Source organism: Vulpes lagopus, chromosome 7 (genome assembly GCF_018345385.1).
Source record: "Vulpes lagopus strain Blue_001 chromosome 7, ASM1834538v1, whole genome shotgun sequence".
In the NCBI taxonomy this organism is placed as follows: Eukaryota; Metazoa; Chordata; class Mammalia; order Carnivora; family Canidae; genus Vulpes; species Vulpes lagopus.
In genome coordinates, this window is record NC_054830.1 from 51,318,206 (window position 1) to 51,336,148 (window position 17,943).

At 43.3% G+C, this 17,943-nt stretch overlaps 1 protein-coding gene across 8 annotated transcripts in view; it reads right to left on the bottom strand.

Moving 5' to 3' along the window:
* VGLL4 (vestigial like family member 4) overlaps nucleotides 1-17,943 on the bottom strand; it is a 165,068-nt gene that overhangs the window by 21,019 nt on the left and 126,106 nt on the right. Inside the window, exon 1 of one of the 8 annotated variants that reach the window (XM_041763277.1) lies at nucleotides 4,294-4,393. The exons of the other annotated variants lie outside the window; for them this stretch is intronic. Coding sequence (XP_041619211.1) covers nucleotides 4,294-4,307 — 14 coding nt within the window. The 5' untranslated portion in view covers nucleotides 4,308-4,393. Of the gene's footprint in view, nucleotides 1-4,293; nucleotides 4,394-17,943 lie in introns of those variants that run through there. 8 annotated transcript variants of the gene reach the window in all.

A 17,943-nucleotide genomic window follows, 5' to 3' on the forward strand; every position in this document is an offset into this window, starting at 1 on the left:
ATTTTCTTTCCAGTATGATTCTTTGGTCAAAGGTCCAAACCTTTGGGAAGCCTCTGGAAAAACTCAATGAAGTCTCTTTCCTCTTCCTACTCCTAGAAAACTGCCATGTTAGCCCTGCCATGCCCAGATTTCTCTTCACCCAAGAACTGCTCCAAATTGTCCCAGACCCTTTATCATCCCGACATCCATCTTCACATGCCCTACAAATTAATATTCATCTATAAGTGTGGTGCCTAGAACTAAATATAATACTCTCGATATGATCTAACACAGAGCACACGGGAAAAGATAATTCCCTTCATTTATGGTAGCATATTTCTGCACCAAACATCAGGACAGGGATGCCTGGGTGGTTCAGTGGTTGAGCGCCTGCCTTTGGCTCAGGGCGTGATCCTGGAGACCGGAGATCAAGTCCCACATCGGGCTCCCTGCTTGGATCCTGCTTCTCCCTCTGCCTATGTCTCTACCTCTCTCTCTCTCTTTCATGAATAAATAAAATCTTAAAAAAAAAAAACAAACATGACATAAGATCTAATAAGTAAGAATTAAGGTCAACAGAACAGAACTTGAAATCAAGATTATTTCAACACTCTAAGTCATCTAGAACCACACTTTTAACAGCATTACCCAAGATACCAACAGTTCCTTCAGCACCTGTGTCACGTTGTAAGTGTGTGGTCATCTAAATCCCTCCTCTTCTTTTTCCTTTAACTCAGCTGTATTTATGACCCCACCTTGGCAAGGATTACAAATGAGTTGCTACCTGTATTTGCATCATCTGTGCTTGCACATCAGACATACACTGGCAAATGTCCTTCCTATGTTTGTTGCTCCTCCCCCTTCCCCTATGCACACCCACCCCGTCACCTTCCTGCACCCAATGCTGGTGCCAACTAGCTCCACATGATTTTATGACTTCTTGATATGAGGGGTTATCCAACCTCAAATTCAGTACATTTATTCAACACTAAACAAAAATTAGCCAGTTTTTCTCTCAAAACCAGCCATCTTGACTGACATCAGAAACTTTTGGGCTAAATAATTAAGTTACTATATAACTATACTAAAAAGTTTGAAAATTTAAGATGGTTTACATGAAGTGATTAAATATTCATCTAATAAAATATAATGAGGGATCTATCCAATAGTCTTTAAAATAGTAGTAATGAAGAACCTCAAGGATCTTTTATCTGAGAGTAAATTATGTAGTGCATTAATGCTAGGCATTTAGTGCATTAATTCCCTCTGAGCATCTAGGCAGTCCAGGTTGAACCCCATCTTTCAAAGACTAGAGGAAAAGTTGGCCTTTAAAAAAAAAAAACACAGATTACATGATAGGAACAAGATGTGAATTAATGATTATTACGAGGTCCCACAGGTGCTTGGAAAGGCTATTACAATTGATAGGCAAATCACACATCAATCTCTATTCTTAAAGCAAAGTGCCCAAGGGACCTAAAAAAAAACAAAACACAGATGGCCTATTTCATTTCTGAGTTATAAAGTTACATTTCTTTACAAATATTCTCATTTGAAAACTTCATGGAATTCAGTACTAATTAAGCTGTCCACTTAGTTTTATTGTAACATCACTAACATCTAAAAGCCATCCCCTGGCTACTAAAATCATGTCCACATCCTAAACCTGGAACCTGGAAGAGAAAGAGGGAAAGGAACCTTCTCGGGAACCTGGTGATTCTGTTCAGCACTGAGGTGGCATTTTCCCCCAAACTCTTGAGTTGATGATTCTAGAACACCTTTGAAGAATCCAGAGGACCACCATTTCCTAATACCCCAGTGACAAAACCCCTCTCCTTTTCTTGGGAAGTACAAAACCAAATGGTAATGGTTAATTCTAACTACCCTTAAAAAAAAAAAAAAAAAGATTTTGTTTATTTAATCACAAGAGAGAGAGAGAGAGAGAGAGAGAGAGAGAGAGAGAAAGGCACAGGCAGAGGGAGAAGCAGGCGCCATGCAGGAAGCCCGACGCGGGACTCGATCCCAGGTCCCCAGGATCATGCCCTGGGCTGAGGGCAGCGCTAAACTGCTGAGCCACCGGGGTTGCCTTCTAACTACCCTTTAAATTAAAATTACCACCTCCAAGAGTCATCACACTGTGACTCTCTTATTATTAGGCACCAAATATCATTATCCCCAGGGAGCTGGACTTCTGTCTTCCAAACCACTTACCCTCTCCTTACACACTGCTTCTCCCAGCTAAGTATGGAACACATAAGAGATTTATTATTGTTTACTCAAATGAACTAAAGTTTTTTTTTTTAAAGTGAACTAAAGTTAATCATTAGTTCTTAGATTTTTTATTTTTTTATTGTGGTAAAATACACATAAAATTCACCATTTTAGTCATTTTTAAGTATGTCATTGTGCGGCATTAAATATATTCATGTTGTTGTGCAACCATCACCACAATCTACCTCCAGAATGTTTTCATCTTCCCAAACTAAAGTCTATCCCCATTAAACACGAACTCCCTGTCTCCCTCCCCCTTTGTGCAACAACTACTGTCCTACTTTCTTTCTCTATGAATTTGACTCCTCGCATAAATGAAATCTTACATTATTTTTGTCCTTTTGTAACTAGTATATTTCACTCGGCGAATGTCTTCAAGGTTCATCCGTGTTGTAGTGTGTGTCAGAACTGTGTTCCTAAGGCTGAATAATATTCCATTATGTGCATACATATTTTGTTTACCTGTTCATCCAGTGATGGACATTTGGGCAGTTTCTACCTGTTGGCTATTGTGAACAATGCTGCTATGAACATGGGTGTGCAAATAATGGCTTGATCCCCACTTTCAATTCTTTGGGGAACATACCAGTAAGTGGACTTGCTGGATACGGTAATTCTATGTTAAATTTTTAGTCCTTACAAGTTTTGACAAATCATCTACATGTTTGGTCCTCTCTCCTAGAGAAAAATAAAAGGTTTCCAGAAGGATGGGTCTGGCCCACAACAACAACAACAAAAATGCAAGCCTTGGTAAACACAGTCCAAGTGGTCTATGAGAGAGATGCTTATGAATAATGTAAATATTTGACATAAAAATTAAGTAAACAAAGAACAGCCATCACCCAGCCCAGTAAATTCAGCAAACTCAAGCACACACAGCGACTGCAGTGAGTGATGCTGTAATCACCAGTGAGCATTCTGGAGACTCACAAGCTACATATTTGTGGTTCTCATTTCTCACTATGGGCCTTTAAAAATTACTTCAAGTCATCCAAGGATGGCTAATGTTAATAATAGTAATAACTACCACTTGTATAACATTAGTGTACTGTTTTACAAAGTGTTCTGCACATATATTATAGTTAACAGATCTTCAGTCTGCAACTCCTCCGTACTGCCCGGAAAATGTATTCCTCCAACGATGAAACTAAAACCCTGTGTGCCAACCTGTGCGGGCAGGTACAGGCACCTGGATGCCGAGCCCTTGGGAAGTCGGTTACTTCGCTCTGTTTTCACCTGAGTTTGGATTCAGAGCAAGGAGGGGCGAGGAGAAGGGGGTGGCGGGAGGCCGCTCTGTGGAGTTATCTGACAAGTTACTTAGAGATTAAACAAAAGCACTCATTTTCTACTAAAAAGTGAAGGATCTCTCAATCACTAATTAACCCAACTTACAGAGAGGGGACTCGAGTAAAGTTTCCACGGAGGGAAGTGGTCAGGTAGCTGAGGTCAAAACCTCCAGACTGCAATTGTGGCCAAGGGCTTTTATTTCCCTAGTAATTTTCTTTAAGAATAAATGTTAAACCTAAAACATCCCCCCTTTTTGGAGGCGATCCTGGCAGCTGCAGTGAGTGGGGAGAACAAGCACCCTGTACTCCCTGAACCAGCGGCCGCTCAAACTGTGCGCCATTGTCTCGGGGCGGTCACATGAGAGCCCGAGCCCGGCCTGGCAGGAACATGTCAGCCATCACCTGAAGCTCGGTTACTTCCAATCCATTAAGGCAACAATTACTAGTGTGCCTTAACCCTTGCAGCTCCCACGTGTCCTGGGCGGCCGGCGGCAGCCCCGTTAACACCCGTGGCTCTGCTGCCAGGCCCCTCAGAAGCAGCGCGGGGACAGGCTCTGATTGGGACAAGGTGCCATCTGGTGAGGGGAGAGGGCTGGGCAGGCACTCGGCGCTGCCCCTCCTGAGCAGAGTCAGCCCTACCTCTCCCAGGACTTGCTGCCTCATAGTCTAAATTAATTACAGCTGAAAATACAGGGTTGCCATCTGGTTTGAAAAAGCAAGGATAAGGGAATAAAATGAAAGGGTTTTTGGTACTAACCTCACTTTAATCATTGCCAAAGAGCATGAAGACAGCCCAGCGTCCTCCCACAAGAAAGCCTTGGGCCTCACAAACTTGGCAAGCAGGCCCCGGCGCAAAAGTGGGTGAGCAGAGCGCCTGTCAGAATAAGAGTCCCCGTCGGAGAGGCGCGCTGCAAGGTGAGGGGCCTGCCTGCCCCGCGCCGCGAGGAAACTTTCCTGCGGGCCCTGGGATAGGTTAGTAACTCCGGGGAGGGTTTATTTACACAGAGTGTCTTGCCAAAACGTTACATGCATCATTACAGTTCCATTTTGTGCGCAAATAGATCTGCTGTCAGAATTATAGCATGCGATTTCCTCTTTCTTTGTTTCTCCATCTTCCATAACATAAGGCTTTTATAAAACTCTAAATAAGGCTAAACAAAACACAGGAGAGGAAGGTTGCTGGAGAAGGGAGCCAGCTCTGACGGAACCATGCATGCAACTCCATGGCACCCTTGCATCTGGCCCCTTAGTGAAGGAATGTCAAAAATCCTCATCCCCACCCCCTCGCTGCAGCCACAACTAGTCTCGCCTGTGTTTTGTAGGAAGCAACTTCCTTCTGCTTTCCTCCTACCAGCAGAATCCTGGATGGGAGGCTCTTTTCTATTAGGACTCAGGCTGCAGAGAGACACTGACTGTGGGCATTGGGGAACCAAAGGTACCACAGCAGTCCTTGCTTTGTCTTGACGGCGGCCCTCGGTGGGTGCAAAAAACTGCCAAGCTTGCAGCTTTCTAGATCAACCGAACTCAGCATCAAGTGGCCTACCACGTAGGGCATCAAGCCGGATTTTCAACCCAATTTAAATCTTCTCCTGCCCATCACCTGAGCTTTTTTTCCCCCCCAACCCAGGTGAGTTTTGCAAACAAAACCTGGATGTACCTGAGTCCAGCTGCTTCCAGAAAGGAATCCCCATGGAGGAACAATGCTGTTTATTGGAATAAACTCTAACAGATATAGATTATAGCCTTTCATAAACCACAGATCAGAATGGTAAGCGAGAAGGTAAAAACAGATTACGAAGATAAGCATTTCTGTTCTGGGGTAAAACACAACTTCAACCCAAATGTGATTTGAAAGTTGTCTTCCAAATCCTGCCCTGACACAATCATTGTCTATAGCAACAGTGTCCATAACATTCAAAATCTCAGGAGTGTAACTTTCGAGTAAATGGTAATCTGTCAAACCACAGGAAACATCTGGTAAAATGGTTAAATAAAAACAGAATTTAAACTTTTGATTTCAGAGCTTACTTATGGTACCCAACAAGAGGCTATTAAAACAAATACCAAAAGCGCTCTGGCCACGCACAGTACTCAGTGATAGTGAAAAACGTTCTTGAGGGGAAGGGAGGAAAAAGCAGACAAGTCAGGAAAGGCAGGCAGTGGCCCTGCTCCTCACAGAGCTCCGTCCTGTACATCATCACCAGGCACAGCTACGTTCCCTCCTCTAACCAGGGCTGACTCCTTCCCTGCACACCCATCAACAAACAGGCACTTGGGGAAAACATTGGATAAAATGAGCTAAAGAAGTTATACACAAACAACATGCTTTCCTCCATTCCACAGCAAACATGCATTAAGCAGATAGAATTACCCTACCATCGAAACACAGCAGACATATTACAAGGTACTAACACATTTCAGTCCCAGAACACTTTCGAAGCCTCTTCCATTAAAAAAAATATATATATATTGAATGATTCAACCATTTCCAAGTTTTTAAAAATCTGTATTTCAAAAAAACAGTAATGTTGAAAAGCAAACAACAAACTAGGAAAATGGTTATTTTCCTAACACATCTGATGAAGGATGCTTGACATGAAAAGTTATAACACAATAAGAGAAGATGAATGCCCTAATTAAAATAGAGAGAGTGAGAGAGAGACAGGGAGAGGGAGAGAGAGGGAGAGAGGGAGAGAGAGAGAGAGAGAGAGAGAGGAGATACAAAGTAACAAAGGAAACCCAAGTGGCCAGTAAGCATGTAAAAAAATCATTCAAGTTTCCTAGTAGCAGAGAAGGGAAAAAAAGGCAAGTTACTACAATGATTCCCTATAAATCTAGCAAAAATTGAGTACATGGTAATAGTCATTTTGTGATGATGCAGGGAGACGGGCACGTGCAGACGGTTACTAGTGGGAATGTAAATCAGAGAACCTGCTAGGGAATATACCAGCCAAAGCAGAAAAGGGTGCCTTCTGAGCCAGAAATTCCAATTCTAGAAAAATGGGAAATATGACGTAGGCACAAGGATGGATATACATACATCATCCCAGAAGTTTTGCAAATAACAGTGAAACACTGTAAACAACCCAAATATCTGCATTTGTTTAACAAGTTCTTTTGGTTACAAGCAACATAAAACAAAGCTAGCTAGTTGAAGAAAATAAAGGGGAATTTACTGGAAGGATACTGTGCTACATTTCTTGGAAATGAAAGAGTCAAACAACCAATCCTGGTAAAGGAAAACAAAAACAAAAACAAAAACAAGGCAGCCCCAGGACCTTGGCAGCAGGAGGTAGAAGGAGCTCTATGCTCCTGTGAGCAATGCCCAGAGCAACTGCTGCACAGAGCACACCTGCTCTCTCCCAGCACCACGGCAAGATGCTTGGCGGGGAGGCACCATGGCCAACCACTCCAGGTCTTAGACTCAATCACCATGAATAGTACCACAGTCCCCTTTCCAGGTCCTACACATATACTGGAATCCAATCACAGAGCCATGGAGGAGTTATTGACAACAAGTCTTAAAAATTCTGAGACTTTTTATTAGATACCATATATGCTGCTGAAAATTAGAAGATAACCCCCCAACACACACACACCCAAATGGCACCAGTTTTCAATAAAAAGACTTCACCTGAGTTTCCAATGAATTATTTCTCAGTAAGAAATTGGGGATCTTACAGGAAAGCAATCTACTGAGGTTTTGAGTTTTGTAGGTTTGGGGAGAAAAGGAACAGAGAATGCTCCATCTCTGCCATGAGTAAGTGAAGGTACTAGTTTTGTTTTTGTCGTTGTTGTTGGAATTGTTGGGATTAAAGTAAACTGTTGGAATTCCGGGGTAGAAGTAGAACTGAGCCTTTGGGGCATTAGTAATAAAAGTCTACGAAAAGGCGATTTGAGCTATCTTAGAGCAGGCAGGAAAAATGTAATGTGTTGCATAAATTTCAGCCATCTTGTGTTCTAGATCCTTTGCCTCCTCCTCCACCATGACTTCTCTCCCTTCCCCCTCATCCCCCCATTCCTGAGCTCTCACTTCCTACCATATAACAATCACACACGTATACTGAATACTGCCTTTATTTATCATCCACAATGCCACCCCTTGCAGGGTTCACAGACAAACCAACTCCCTGCCAGGCGTCCAACTACTGCCGCAAGGGGAGACCTCACCAAGGTGCTGAGACTTGTCCCTGCCAGGTCCCCTTTCCATTAGCCACCAAAATGCCATCACCATCCACCCCCGCAAAATGGAGAAATCTGTTCTAAATGAAATGCAGAGTATGACTTGTAATCGAATCCTGCATTAAAAAGAAAAATCTATAAAGGACATTATTGAATGTGAATATATTTGTATATTAGACCATATCATTGTTAAAACATATATAAAAGGGAAAGCAAATTTGGCAAAATACTAACAACTGGTGAATCTAGTGAAGGGTATTCATTGAAATAGTTGTTCAATGTTTCTGCAAATCTGAACTTCTTCCAAAATAAAAAATTGGGACAGGGGATGGTGGAGGGAGTAAAAGATGACAGGTCAGATTATCATCAAATTTGGATGGTACGTCTAGAATTATCTAATAACCAAATGTAGGCAAAGTGGGATGTTGTGGGACTTTAGTTATACAGAAGGGCCCACACAAGGATATGGGGAGGAATTGTGTGATGGAGAGGAGCATGCCATATATTTGAAGATGCCATGAGCAAGGAAAATGTTGGTTTCAAATATTAGCCTCAAAATGAAGTCCTGAAGCAGGTTGGATGATCCAAACTGCCCACCCTGAATTGTCAAAGAGCTACTTCTCATACTGTGTAGCTTGCCTAAAGGTATGTAATAGCAGGAATTTAAATACATTCTTTTAAGATTTAACCATGGTTAAGGAGTAGTTCAATGATCGATAGTCCAAGAAGGCCACCTACTAAGAACTAAGTGGGAAAAGGGAGTTTGGGATAGATCACCAAAATTCTTGAAAATCACCATAAGGAACCTGGATTTTATCTTGTTATCACAAAGAAGCCAGAGCCACCACCCACCAATAAACTTTACCATGTCCTCCAAATAAGCCCTCAAGATTACCTGCTGACCATGGCACCATGCAGCCATCAGCCCCTTTCAATGAGGTCTCCATTCCCAAGCTTAATCCATATTTGACAGACAGCTCTGAGAGAATGCTGTTTCCATCAGTTGATATAATTTACTCTAAAGCTAAAAGCCTAATGCAAAACGATGCAAGATCATTCAAAACCAACACACAGGGAACTAGAGCTGTCAGTGATGCCAGCCCAAAGCTATCACAAACAAAAAAAAATAAACAATTCTATTAGAATAGCCAATACACTTTGGCTTTGAGAACTTTTTAGGTAGATTTGAAAAAATACCAAAAGTACTGAACACTTGGGTAGATATTTGCTTGCTTTTCTAGTAGGAACAGATCTAGTCTTTGGGTTGATTTCCACCCAGAAGACATGTCTGGCCACCCCTCTGCATTGGGAGGTGAGCCCAGCTGAAGTGAATTTCTCATTTCCATATACCTTACATTATGTACACACTGGCATCAGAGCACAGTGCATAAGAAGAAATATAAATAGAGCAGTGGGGGAAAAAAAAACCCACATTTCATTCATACAATAAACTCTGAAGACTTATTACTCAAAGTCAACATCAGGAAAAGATCATTTGATCCAAAGCAAGCAACACAAGCGGAGCTAGTGATTTGTAAACTGTGCATTTGCCCAGGTACTAGGGGTTTGCATTTCCTGTCTTGGGGGAGCAAGGGACAGGGAAAGGAAAGAGTGAAGGTAGTAATGCTCTGGTTCTCTCTGTTCCAGCATTTTTCCTCAACTAAACATCAAGGCTACAAGAAAACACAGAAGCACAGGAAGTGGTGCCACACAGGATTTATTACATATGTAAAAGCAATTCTTAAAATCTTTCCCAAAGGGAGGAGAGTTTTAACAATGCTCTCAGAGTGATTTCTTTTTCATTCAAACACTTATTTAGTACCTAGCAGGTATCAGGTACTGTGCTGGGTGTTAGTGGGACACTCAGATCCTGCCCTGACTCAGCTCCTGCCCTGGAAGGACCTGCAGCCTGGGTAGGGGCACAGACTGATGGCCACACAATTATAGCAAAGCATTACCATTTTATATAAAGAAGTGTTTATCTTGAAGCAAAAGGAATCACCATTTGCCAAGAGAGGGAGGCAAGTATACCAGGAAGGATTGAAGGCACACGGGCTCACTTCAGCAAGTGGGAGCACACAGGGAGAAGCTCCTGCTGACAGTGGTCTGTTTGCTGTTTTCTGCAGCTGACTAGAAATCATGGAAGATTTGAGGAGAGTAAGAACTTCAGAAACCTTCTGAAGTGCCACGACCAGCAAAGAAGACACTATCATGGAAATGAGGGCCTAAACTATGGCTAGGGCCAGTACCATTATGGGCAATATTTAGCAGGGCATGCCAATGGGTTCGATATGGGAGATGAAGTGGGAAGTGGGAGGAGGTGACTTCCGGGGCAAACAGAAAGACAGCTGTCCCAACAAAAAGATGGGAAGAAGAAAGGAGCTACTAAAATCAATTCCAGCAGAGCAGCGCTGACCCGAGGAGTGTACACAGTATCTCAAATGCAGATGGCTCTACAGGTATGAAGGGTGGACTCAGCGAGACACGAAGATTTGAGAATCCTCTACCTGGAATGGTAATCTAGGCCATGAGTTGGCAATGTGACTTCATCAGCAGGGTCTGTACAGTGACAAGGATGGAGGTCTGCAGAATGGCAGTAATGCTGAGTCTTTGAAAGATCCTGAGTGAAGTGGGCACAAAAGTAGGAGAGGAACCAAAGAAAGCAAGAAAGGGGCCATGGGAGACGAGGGAGAAAAGACTTACAAGGAAGAGGAAGTCCAATAAGGAACTTCAGGTTTGTTTCTAGTGATGAGTAAGTCACCAGTGAACGAGGGAGAGAAGTTTCATTAAAATTATTGGCAGAGGGGCGTCTGAGTGGCTCAGTCAGTTAAGTGTACAATCCCTGTTTGCAGTACAGGTCATGATCTTATCAGAGTCGTGGAATCAAGTCCCACATTGGCCCCTCCCTCAATGGGAGTCTGCTTCTCTCCTCCTCCCTCTACCCTTCTCCCCGCTTGTACTCACTCACTCACTCTCTCTTTAAAATAAATAAATCTTTAAAAAAATATAAAACTGGGGGATCCCTGGGTGGCTCAGCGGTTTGGCGCCTGCCTTTGGCCCAGGGCGTGGTCCTGGAGTCCCAGGATCAAGTGCCGCGTCGGGCTCCCAGCATGGAGCCTGCTTCTCCCTCCTCCTGTGTCTCTGCTTCTCTCTCTCTCCCTCTGTGTCTATCATAAATAAATAAATAAATCTTTAAAAAAAGTTTTTTAAAAATATAAAACTGGGGATCCCTGGGTGGCGCAGCGGTTTGGCGCCTGCCTTTGGCCCAGGGCGCGATCCTGGAGACCCGGGATCGAATCCCACGTTGGGCTCCCGGTGCATGGAGCCTGCTTCTCCCTCTGCCTGTGTCTCTGCCTCTCTCTCTCCCTCTCTGTGACTATCGTAAATAAAAAAAATAAATAAATAAATAAAAAATAAAACTGTTGGCAGAGACCACAGTACTGGACTGGGAGGTGGATATGGAAGTAGAAATAATATGCTGTCTAGAAACAGCTCAGAGAGGGGGAGAAAGCTGAGGATGGATGGTGAGACACATAAGGTCAAGGGAAGACAGGACCTCAGACTTCCTCAACTTCTCTGAACTCAGAGAACTTCCCTAAGAGCCCCAGACAGGAAAGATGGCACCCAATAGCCCCAAATCCAGGAATTATACAATCATTTCATTACAACAGTTGGTACAACAGTACAGCACCAGACCTTGGTGAATCTGAAAGTTTATAACAGAATTTTGAAATCAAGCAAAATGCTCATTTTGTTAGGCAAGTGTGCTCCCTGGAATATTCCTAACAGGTCTCATGAAAAGGGATAAAAGATTCCATGGCTAGTTACCCAATAAATCCTGGGCTAGCCAATGTTTTCACGCATTGGACCTCTCAAAGCCTAATATGTGCCATGCATAAGCAGACCTGCAAGATCAGGTGATGTACTTCCCAAATTTAGGCCAGGGAACCCTTTTTTTTCCTTGGAGAATCTGCTGGCAAGACTGTTCTGAGATCATCTATGGGTAATGGTGTCTTGAATCCATGAGGACTGTCACTTCAGCGGTCACATGCAGCTGAAAAAATGATTCTTGCTGAGTTAGAACACTCCACAACCATTCCTTGATGGGTTTAATATCAGAGACAAATTTAGGGAAGCAAAGAGATTTCAGTTCTCAGACTTGCTTCTACAGTGACCTGACCTTGTAAGAGCTGGTTTGTTTCTTCCACTTGACCTTCAACCAGTTTCTGGAACTGGTTTCTATGTGGATCCATTAGTTACATTTCTTAGATCGTTTCAAGGAAGGGAAGGCAAGAGGAAGGATAATTTTGAGAAGAGCACAGTAGTGAAGTCAGTCCCCCCCCCCTTTTTTTAAGAGTTATTTACTTGAGAGGGGTGGGGGAAAGAATCTCCAGCAGACTCCCCAGTGAGTCTGGGGCTCAGAGGCTGGCTCAGAGGTCCCCAGAGGCTGGACCTCATGCACCTGAGATCACATCCCGAGCAAAAACCAAGAGTCTAACCAACTGAGCCACTGAGCAACCCAGGCGCCCCACATCAGTTTCCTTCTATTCTGCAGTGTATTTTGCCTCTGTCGGGGCTATTGAAGGCTTGGATCCAGAATACAGATCCCTTGTTGGGCAAGGTTTCTAACTACTGCCAGACTCAGAACACCACTGCAACATTAAGTTCTCTAATTATGCTTTGGAGACAATTGGTGAAGAAATTTCAAAATGGAGGGCGGGGGTGGGGAGGGTTGGTTTACCCAGGGATTTAGCAAAGAAGATAGAGACTGAGTACTGGCGCTTATCAAATAAAAACTACACCGGACACAGAACACTGGGCTTGTTAACTACCTCGCTATGTTCCAGCTGCACGTAGCCCAGGCAAATGATGGATTTACAATCAAGATCCTAGAGGAAAATAAAAGAACCATCGGTACTCACACACAAGCGATGTTTCTTAGCATTCCTCTCTCTGGTCCTTGGTCAAATCTACTCAAGTGACAGCACTTTCTATACTTGCAGGACAGACTGGCTTTGGATTACAGTAAGAGGTCTGTGTGGTCATAAAGCAACATCAAGACTAATCCTCTAACTAACATATAAAAATAGCTGCCATTGTGTTCCCAGAGCAGAAGCATCTTCAAGACAACAGCACTCTGAAAAGAGCTTCAGAGCTCGGAGATCAGGATAGGAGGGAGAAACAGCCAAATCTCGTATTGTTTTGTTTCCTCAACTTCTGAACAAATGCCTCTGACTTACTCTGCAAATAAAAACACTCCTTTCTTTCAATTTTAATGTGCCGTTTTAAAAAGTGACTTTATACATGCTAATGGAAGTTTTCTGCTAGGGATATAGCAGATATAGAGTGTTTTTTAATTCCTCTCTAGGAAAAAAGGCCCTTCTGTTCTGGTCGCGCTTTTATATTCTTTGTGACACAGATCAGCACCACAGAGGTCCCCAGAGCAGACCAAACAGGCAAATGATAATGGTCCTGTTTTTCTCCTTCTTTGACTCTTGGCACTCCTGGCATTTCTTTACTCTGTGTGTAATTTGGCCAGAAAAATACCAGTAGCAGGATGGGTATCTCCCTTTCCAGCTCTCTGCAAAGACTCTTAAGGCAGAAGTGATGCCTGCTGGGAAAAGGCTGATGTCAGCTCTTAAGAGCACAGCTCCCTGCTTGGATAAGGAGGTCTTTGTTTTCGGCTGAACTGTGAAAATGAGAAAATGCCTCTAGCCTGACAAACAAGCAACCCACACAACACAGGTCAGGCCTGTGACCTTTATTTAAAGGTACCACACTTCATTAGCAAAACACTTGCATGGAACACACAGATGCGCCTTTAATGTCACATGGGAGCAGGAGCTGCTATAAAAAATCAGCTTCGTTTCCATCCCTGTTAAGGCTGGCCCACAGCTCCAACTACCGTGTTAGGGGCAAGGTCTCACTCTAAATGATTCTTAGATTATACTTCCCTAACATGAAACATTTATTAAAGACCCAGGCTCCCTTCTCATTTATTTTTTTTTAAAGTAAATACACATATTTGCTGCATGCAGAGGGGAGAGACTTTTTTTTAGTTCTAATTTAACATTATCTAATTAACATTATCTAATTTAACACTATCTGAGTTATTTAAGGATAACTAGAATTAAGGTTATGAAATATCCTCCTGAATCCCCCAGAACCCTTTTGGGGGTACCTATAAGATTGTGTGTAGAAGTATAGAATTTCAAGGCTAAAATGTTCCAAGTCTGGATGATGCCAAGAAGGATGTGGGAGAAAAGAGAGAGCACATAGTTGGAGGGATTCTATTTCAAGAGCATTTGATTTATGAAATCTGGAAGGGGAAAAAAATGTGTCTCTATATACTTAAACCAAATTTTAAACTGCTCCAATGCAAATCTGTTAGACTAAGGTTACTATTGGCCTGTGCCACTAACTTAAAATTGGGTTAGAAGTTTTAAACAAAAATTAAAACAATTTTTAGAAGATTGATTTATTTATTTGAAAGAGAGAGCAAAGCGAGCGAGAGAACATGAATGGTAGGGGGAGTGACAGAGGGAGAGGGAGAAGCGGATTCCCTGATGAGCAAGACTCTATCCCAGGACCCTAGGATCATGACCTGAGCCAGAGGCATCACTCAACCACTGAGCCACCCACGCGCCCCCCTCCCCAAAATTAAAACAATGAAAAAGCCCTTTCCTGGGCATAAACGAACAAACAAACATGTTTATTCTTTTAGGGCTCTCACCCGCACAGACACACTATTTCAAGCCTCCTCCAGGGAAGCTAAATAGGAGCTCTTTTTCAGCCATCTTTGAAAGGTCTCATCACTGCTCTGGAAGGATCTGCCTTGCAGAGCATTCTTATTACTGACAGCCTTATGCCACCATCCTCGTTACTGCTAAAATAAAGTCTCCACCTCTCATCTCCAAAGCATCATTAGTAGCATTTTGACAGCGCTTAAATAGAAAATCATCCAAAACTGAAAGGCCGGGATCCCTGGGTGGCGCAGCGGTTTGGCGCCTGCCTTTGGCCCAGGGCGCAATCCTGGAGACCCGGGATCGAATCCCACGTCGGGCTCCCGGTGCATGGAGCCTGCTTCTCCCTCTGCCTGTGTCTCTGCCTCTCTCTCTCTCTCTCTCTCTCTCTCTCTGTATGACTATCATAAATAAATTTTAAAAATTAAAAAAAAACACACAAAACAAAACTGAAAGGTGGGGCAGCCTGGGTGGCTCAGTGGTTTAGCGCCAACTTCATCCCAGGGCGTGATCCTGGAGACCCGGGATCGAGTCCCACGTTGGGCTCCCTGTGTGGGGCCTGCTTCTCCCTCTGCCTGTGGCTCTGCCTCTCAATCTCTCTCTCTCTCTGTATCTCTCATGAATAAATAAATAAAATCTTAAAAAAAACTGAAAGGTGTTAAGGTCCTATATCAAATGATTCATAGAGGCTAGGTACTTATGCTATTAAGTAAATATAACATGGTCGCCAAGAGCACTGGCTTTAGGATCAGACAGGCTAGATTTGATTCCTGGTCCCCTGACCTACTAGCTAGCTGTGTGACCTTGACCAAGTACAGAACCTCTCCGGGCTTCAGTCTTACCATCTGTAAGTGAGGGATAATCATAGTATCCAACATCACGGGTTTGTGAGGATGAGATGAGATTATGCCCATAAGGTCCTCAGCACAGTGCTTGGTACACAATAAAGAGTCAATCGTCACTGTTATTAATAAGCCCCGATACAAAGGCTCTCATGATTCTCTGGATGCTGCAGATCCTGAGCTGTCACCATTCTCAGTAGGGAAGTATGCCTCTCTCCTAAGGCTTTTGTGGACTTGGAACACAACTGTAATACACTCTGTCTATAAATATATGTTACTGTTTACCTTACAAAGTCCCAGTTGCCAGTAGAGTCAAAGTACCAAAATAACCCCAACTTTTCACTTTCCTCTGGGTCTAGTTTTAATACGAAATAAGGAATTGCCCTCTTCACTTTCATGGAGTTTGTGGAATTGTCCCTTGGTAAAGCATGTCCACATATATCCAAACTAAAGGTACTAATGAGATACAAGACACACAGAGTCACCAAAAAGAGTGTGATGATGTTCCCAAGAATTTTATGCATAGACATCACAAACTATAGATACTCTAGAACATTTGAGGTACCATTTATACAATCAATTCCATTGCAAAAAAACAAACAAAATCCAGGTGAAAACCTCAACGCTCATTTTTTTTTAATTTTTATTTATTTATGATAGTCACAGAGAAAGAGAGAGAGAGAGGCAGAGACATAGGCAGAGGGAGACGCAGGCTCCATTCCCCGGGAGCCCGACGTGGGACTTGATCCCGGGGTCTCCAGGATCACACCCTGGGCCAAAGGCAGGCACTAAACCACTGCGCCACCCAGGGATCCCCTTCAACACTCATTTTAACCAGTAATCAGTAAGTTGTGGGGGGGTTTGTGTTTTATTTTTTACTGAGTTTCCATTATAGGACCAGCACTTAATTTCAAAGGCTGCCTCCCAACCTTTTGTCAAGCTGAAAGAATGACTGGTTTTGAGTTTGTTTGTTTCTCCTTCTTTTCTGTTCATGCTTATGGAGGAAAGAGTGAAGCCGAGGGATGTGGGAAGGAATAGGGATAAGGAGTGGAGGGAAGGAGAATGCAAAAACAAAAGAAGGAGGAAATAGAGGAAAAGGAGGAACAGAGGAAACAGAGGAGCCCAGGGGCTGCATATGCACTCAAGGAGAAAGCAGAATTGGCTACAAGAAGCTGCAGAAAGACTTCAAAAGAATGGCCACAGAAGCAAAGACAACAGCACTGGACACATTTCACACCAGGGCAGTATTTCAAAGGAGCACCACCTATGAGGAGAGGCATTGTTTTCTTTCACTGGCCCTTCCCCATGCAGTGTGGACTGCTAACTCAATCTGTGGCAAATTCAGCTGGTTAGAGCACAAGCCTAGTGACCATGGCTTTGATCCCAGTGTGAGCTTACAGAGTTTTGCCCCATCTCAGGCCAGGGGAAACTACTCTGTAACTGTATAGCATGGATCAGAAGAGGATGCCGCCCACCCCACCCCCAAGCTGGGACAGGAGCTGGGACAGAGCATGGTCTCTTGAAAGTGGATCTAATTCACTCCAACACAGAAATTATGTAGTGCCGGGATCTCTGGGTGGCGCAGCGGTTTAGCGCCTGCCTTTGGCCCAGGGCATGATCCTGGAGACCCGGGATCAAGTCCCACGTCGGGCTCCCGGTGCATGGAGCCTGCTTCTCCCTCTGCCTGTGTCTCTGCCTCTCTCTCTCTCTCTCTGTGTGTGTGTGTGACTATCATAAATAAAATAAAATAAAATAAAATAAAATATAAAATAAAATAAAATAAAATAAAATAAAATAAAATAAAATAAAATAAATTATGTAGTGCCTACCATGCACTGGACATCGGATTGGCAAAGTGTCATAAATATAAGATGTCTGTATTTCAGATGCATGTAACCTTGCCTCGGGTAAGATACAGCTATGGCAAACGACTTTTGGTTCTGGTGTCACACACAAAACAGATAATCCCAGCTCTACCATGTTGGACACATGATCCTCTCAGAGCCTCAATTTCTACTTCTGTAAGTAATAGAGCTCTTACACACACACACACACACACACACACACACACACACACACCCATCTAAAAGAGTCACATTTATTGTGAGGCTCAAGTAAGATAACAATATATTTAAAGGGTCTAGCATAGGATGAGTATACAGCACTCAATAAATGTTCTCTTCCTCTCAGAGGTGACGAACTGAACAGCACAACAGCAAACCTTCAACACAAACCCTGCCACATACCTTCACACACACACAAAGTTGGAAACTGCTTCATTTCCAAAAGTCATCTTAGACTGTACTCTTCAGCACCGAACTCTCAGTCAAGCAGCCCAAATTAGGTCTCAAAATCAATGAGTTTAGCCTGCTGTTTTAGTCCATCAACTGTCCGCCTTCAGGAGTTTTCTACTGTATGGCAAATACACAAAATATTACAAATGCACAAGTTTATCTACTGCAGCATTATCAGTATTGTAAAAATACTGGAAGTGACCTAAATGTCCAAGTGAGGGGCACCTGGGTGGCTCAGTTTGAGCATCTACCTTCAGCTCAGGGCGTGGTCCCAGAGTTCTGGGATCAAGTCCCACAGACAGCCCCTCTCAGGAGCCTACTTCTCCCTCTGCCTATGTTTCTGCCT